Source organism: Aplysia californica, unplaced genomic scaffold (genome assembly GCF_000002075.1).
Source record: "Aplysia californica isolate F4 #8 unplaced genomic scaffold, AplCal3.0 scaffold00863, whole genome shotgun sequence".
Taxonomy (NCBI): Eukaryota; Metazoa; Mollusca; class Gastropoda; order Aplysiida; family Aplysiidae; genus Aplysia; species Aplysia californica.
This window is the reverse complement of record NW_004798133.1, coordinates 220,496-226,603: the sequence shown is the minus strand read 5'-3', so window position 1 is coordinate 226,603 and position 6,108 is coordinate 220,496. Positions and strand designations below refer to the sequence as shown.

The window sequence follows — 6,108 nt, the reverse complement described above, 5'->3', positions numbered from 1 at the left end:
ATTTTATTCAATAGGTCCAGGGTTCGAATCCGGATAGCGACAGAAAATTTAAAATGTTCTCCTTTCACTTCCTTTCCAGCTCTCTAACAATGATCTGTCGTCTGCTTTCGTCTTCACTTTCTGCCCCACCCCCTCACCCCCTTTGCCCTCTCCTCTGGGCTCCTGACTCTTTCTAAAGCCTTTCTATTGCTTCTCTTGGCTCTTTCTTACTGCTGTCTTTCAGCTACACCCCTGATCTTATGGTAGGTAAAATCTGCACCTAGACTTCTCGGACAAAGGCGAAAAATCTCGGAGGTCCCGAGTGCAAGTTGCGCACGTTAAAGATCCCTTGGTATTACAAAATTGGTAAGAGTAGGCTTCGGTTGCCACCTGTGCAAAATTTAAAAATGTCCTATCAACTGAAAATGTTTGGTATGTCCCGTGCACTCATATGACCTTAAGCAGTTGCGAGCGCCGTAAAACACTTACCCCAAAAGCCAAGCAGTATTCCTAACAGATGCCATGTCAATACTGCAGGCAATCACTTCCGGCAAACTACCAAGGCTACGAAAAGTAATTGAGGACACCCCATGCTGCAGTGGATTCCATCACACTGTGGTGTCTTAGGAAATGAGCAGGCAGACAGGATGGCCAAATTAGGAGCCAGACAACAGCATTAACTACACAGAAATAAAAACTATTATAAATACACTATTTAAAGCACCTCAGATACCAAGTGGCTACCATGAGCTGTCCCGCCAAGAGCAAGAGATTATCTTCAGACTAAGGACACAACATATAAGACAGAGACAACATAAGCACAAATGTTTTAAACTAGTACAATCACCAAAATGCCAGTGTGGAGAGGCGGACCAAACTGTTCAACACATCCTTCAGCACTGCAAGACACAAAGGGCCCTGAGACAGGAAACGTGGCCAACCCCACTGACGCTTCAAGAGAAGCTATACGGGCCGACAGATGAACTAAGCAGGACGGCCCAATTTATGACAGATACCAGACTTCAAGTATGATGCAATCGAGAAGAAGAAGACCTACCAAAAAAAATGTTTTCATTCTTAAGCTAAATAGATACACATCAATCCAATAATATTTAGCCATACTGGCCCATAAACATTCTTGGATGGGGGCATGATGTCTGAAGTCAAAGGCAGTGAAATGAAGCAAAACTTTTTGAATACTGTAAGTAGTAGAATATATGCAAAGTGTCAACCAATTCACGCAAAACATATATCAGGTACAGAACCATTCTGCAGAATGATTTTTGTCCATTATTCATGGAGACAATTAACAAGTCATCTACTAAACAAAGGATAGGTGGAAGAGGGAGCCAGTCAAGCAAGTGTTTTATTTGTCCCCCATCTCTAAATTCTTTCTTTATCTAAAGTCTGAAACACCCATCGTGGCAGATGATCGTGTGGTAGATCTATCTCGCCAGATACATGTATCCAACTTTTTTAGTTGACCAGCACATCTAACCATCTACAAAAACTAGTCACAACAGTTATTGCTGAACTCACTTTCAGGCCTTCATCAACTTTTGCGTGTCGTTCGACACTGGTGAAGCCATCCCAGTCAATTTCTGTCACAGGGTTTTTCTTCGACCTCATCATCACGCCCTGTTGGATTCCATAATAGCCCACAGGTTTATCTGCTCGCTGCCATCTTAGGTCCAGACTCCAGCGGATGTCATTGGAGAGGTTGTTTAAACTGACACAATAAAAAAGATAGTATTATTTTCAAGTGAGATTGAGGGATAACAACAGAGGTGCCATCTGGAAGTCAGCACATTTAATGATTTATGGTCACATTTTGCCATTGGAGAGGTTGTTTAAACTGACACAATAAATCCATGTGGATGGTTGTTTTCTATAGCTGAAAAAACTGTGGAACGTAGAAGTAGAACTATGAAAAAATTACTGAAGGTAGTTCAAAGACCAAGCTAAGTTTCTATCAATTCAGTAAGTGTTGGAATAAAAAAATAGAAACATAGAAAACACTATCGGCCGTTTACGATTTTCTCGTTCGTCATTTCAATGCAGTGTTTCAAGACATATTTCGTTTTCCATGATATAAAAATTGCTCTTCTGCCGGAAATAAACAAATCTTCTTTGGGCGCCTACAGTTGAGATTTTGCGAATTGCTTACAGAGTTACTTTTCCGTGGAAGTCAGACTTAGAAAGTGTATCTTTGTGATAGATATGTAGGTCTAGATCTAGAGATACTATGCCACCAAACGGCAGGTCTGATTATGATTGGCACCTGTGCTGTGGCTAAGTCTGTGATAGATTTTAATTTAGAGGCGGTGCTGTGGCCCTGTGGCTAAGAGACGAAGACAGTATAGGTGTATGGGTGTGTTAGTTAGATCTATTTAGATCTAAATGAGAATAAAATCACTATGCCACCCAAACGGTGAGCCATTGGACGAATGACACCTGTGGCTAAGAGAGAAAGGCAGAGTAGATTTAGATCTAGATCAGGTGTGGACTCTGAAAATAACGAGGGAGAGAAAAAACATGAAGTAAACGAAGAGGAAGAAGAAAACCAACCTGATTCTGATACGCTCAGTAGAAATCCACCAGCATTTATATACAATAATGTTGATCTAAGTCTTGACAATACTTGCTCTATTGAACAACTTATGACAAATGTGTGCAATCAGTGTAATGCTACAAAAACACAATAAATCGAAAAGAAGCAGACAGCATTTCTTAAGTGCAGCTTGAAGACGGTATTTTACAAATGGGTGGGCAAAGTCTCGATTCATATGGACTTCCAATTGCACGAAGAGATGCTGCAGAGAGAGTAGAGCAAGATTACCGCAGAGAAATCATCTACGATGTAGAATAACAAAGACAAATGGCATCGAGAAACCATGGACTGTTAACATCAGACCAGGAGTATGTATTTGACACTTTCATGACAGCTGTCCGGAACAAAGCAAAGGGAATGTTTTTTCTTGACGCCCCAGGCTGGTGCGGGAAAACATTCCTTCTAGAAACCATGCTGGCAACATTCGATCTGTAGAAAAAATTGCAACTGCAACAGCCAGCAGTGGATTGGTTGCAACACTCATTACAGGGGGTAGAACTGTACACCGTACCTTTAAAGTACCTTTAGATGTAGCTAGATGTGACACATCAGTGTGTTCTATCAAGAAGCAGACATCCTTAGCAAGGCTCATCAATGACTGCAGTGCCATAGTAATTGACGAAGCACCTATGCTGAACAAGGCTATCTTTGAAGCTCTGGACAGGACGTTTCAAGATATTAACTCCATACAGATTCAATGGGTGGCATTCCAGTTCACATATGTCGAGATTTTCGACAGATTTTGCCAATAGTCAGATCTGGCACAAGAGCCGACATTGTCAACGCATGCATCGAAAAGTCCTATTTGCGGCCAGATGTGAAAACACTTAACCTCACAACAAACATGCGTGTTCACTTACTAGGTGACTTTGAAGAAGCCCAATTCTCCAAATTATTACATGTATTGGACATTGGAAACGGAAGGAAATCAGTTGTTGTCGAACAAGACATAATCAGCGGTCTCGAACTTGGAAAATGTTCTACAATCAACCAAGTTTTTCCCGATTTCGAAGACGATTTGGGAAATTTGCAAAGCCTGTCAGAAAGGGCCATACCTTTAAATGAAACAGTCTCTAAAACTAATAACAAACTCATTGACGTGATGGCGTCTACACCCAAAGTCTATCAATCTATAAATAATGCACTCAACGAGGACGATGCAACCCACTATCTTGTGGAATTCCTGAACTCCATTGAACTGGCCAGCCTTCCGCCCCATGTTCTGAAATTAAAGACTGGTATGCCCGTAATGATCTTAACCCACCAAAATTAATTAATGGAACAAGATGTGTTGTAACACAAACGATGCCAAACGTCGTCAAGGTTGAATTTTTTTGGGACGGTACACGAATAAAAAAAAAAACAGGACTCCTCGAATTATACTTCAACTAACAGACAGTGGACATCTTTTATATTCCAACGAAAACAATTTTCCATCCGACCATGCTTTGCCCTTACATTTAATAAAGCTTAGGGACAGTCTCTTCGTACAGTTGGCCTAGATCTCACATGCACAGTATTTTCACATAGAATGTTGTATGTAGCCATGTTCCGAACTGGAGAACTGCTGTTCACATCTTGGCATCCAACAGTCAAACCAGTAATGTTGTATATCCAGAGGTTTTGGACGATATACATCAGTCTTAGGTGAGTTTCACTTTTGAAAATTTGTTGTTTTTTTATAAATATAGAATAGAACCATCCTGTTCTAATCAATTAACTGTTTAAATTACTGCAGTATTGACATATTTATTTATTGTCTAGAAAACATTATTTTCCCGTTCATAGAACGGGTACGCAGGCTAGCATAATATAATATAATATAATATAATATAATATAATATAATATAATATAATATAATATAATATAATATAATATAATGTAATATAATATAATATTATATAATACACTATACTATACTATACTATACTATACTATACTATACTATACTATACTATACTATACTATACTATACTATACTATACTATAATATAATATAGTGAGGTGCAAAAAACCCGCTTTTTATGTTGTTGTAATCGCCCAATGCTGAGTTAATAGTTGTGTGATATGAACTCATATCACACAACACTTGTCTCTAGCGTCTTGATGGGCATTTTTGATCATGGTATACACAACTCACGAGTCATCACTCACCTCTGGGACACACTTGCAACTTATTATGAGTGGTGAGTTTATGCTAACTCAGTCCTGGGCGTATGCCTATAACATTTGCGCCTCGAAATGTTGCATTCATATGGAGCTACATGCATGCCAAGGTTATCAAGGGAAAACAGAGAAAGAGCTGTCGGACGACTGGCGGCCGGTGAGTCGGTGAAATATGTGTCCCAGGTTTTTGGTGTCCACCCAAGCGCCATTTATCACCTTCGGAACCGAATACAAGCGACAGCGACCACAGCAGATCGACCAAGAAGCGGAAGACCAAGGGTGACAACTCCGGCCCATGATCGTGTCATCGTTCGTCAGCACCGCAGCGATCCGTTTCTGACAGCTGCAGAGACTGCCAGAACAGCCATGGGAACGACTGGACGCCAACTTATCCGCTGGGATGTGTCACGGAGGTTAGTGACTGCTGGTCTTCACTGCAGGCGTCCTTACCAGGGAGCTGTCCTAACACCAATGCATCGACAACAACGGCTACAGTGGGCGCAGGCGCATGTGAACTAGCAGAACGCACAGTGGATGAGAGTCCTCTTCAGTGATGAAAGCAGGTTCTGCGTCGATCCAGCAAATGGCCGTTTCCGTGTGTGGCGTAGAGACACGACTCGCTACGACGACAACAACATTCTGGAGCGTGACCCCTGGGGAGGCGAGATCTTGATGATATGGAGAGCCATGGCGTTGAATCATAGAGTGGGACCTGTCATCTTCCAGAACATTGATCTAGGACGTGGAAACGGCGCCACAGCTCAGTGCTATATTGTACAAGTCTTAGCACCCCATGTGGTACCCTTTCTACAGAGGCATCCTAACTTCCTGTATCAAAAAGACAACGCATGACCACATACCGCACGTACTACCTGAACTTCTTGGCGCAGAACAATGTCAATTTATTGGCACACCCACCTCGCTCACCTGACTTGAACCCTATTGAATTTTTGCGGGACGTGTTCCAAAGACAGCTTACCCAGATGCAGCCACGGCCTCGAACAGCAGCCCAGTTGACTGCAGCCATCATCCAGATCTTCAGTGGCATCCAAAATGGCCAGATGAACCGTTTGATTAACTCTATAAACAGAAGCTGCCTCGCTGTAATCGCTGCACGTGGAGGCCATAAGCGTTACTAAAACTGCTTTCCAAGGTCAAGGTCAACGTAAGCTCAGATTGATGTATTGGACCCTCAGTTCATGTCAGCTATATCACTCAAGAAGTGTGCAAAGTTCCAGTTAATAAACTCGACAAATAACTTGAAACCTATGTTTTGCATTTTGTCAATCATTTTGGTGTAATAAAAATTCGCGGTTTTTAGCACCTCAGTATAAAGTATAATATAATATAA

General features: G+C 41.5%; 1 protein-coding gene across 2 annotated transcripts in view; it reads right to left on the bottom strand.

Annotated features, from left to right (window-relative positions):
• Window positions 1-1,518: 1,518 nt before the first annotated feature.
• The window catches only part of LOC101850042, a gene marked incomplete at its 3' end in the record, with an annotated part of 21,146 nt that continues 16,556 nt past the window's right edge, over window positions 1,519-6,108 (bottom strand). For both annotated transcript variants that reach the window (XM_013089041.2, XM_013089040.2), the window contains 1 exon segment: window positions 1,519-1,708. In XM_013089041.2, the coding sequence (XP_012944495.1) occupies window positions 1,519-1,708 (190 nt within the window).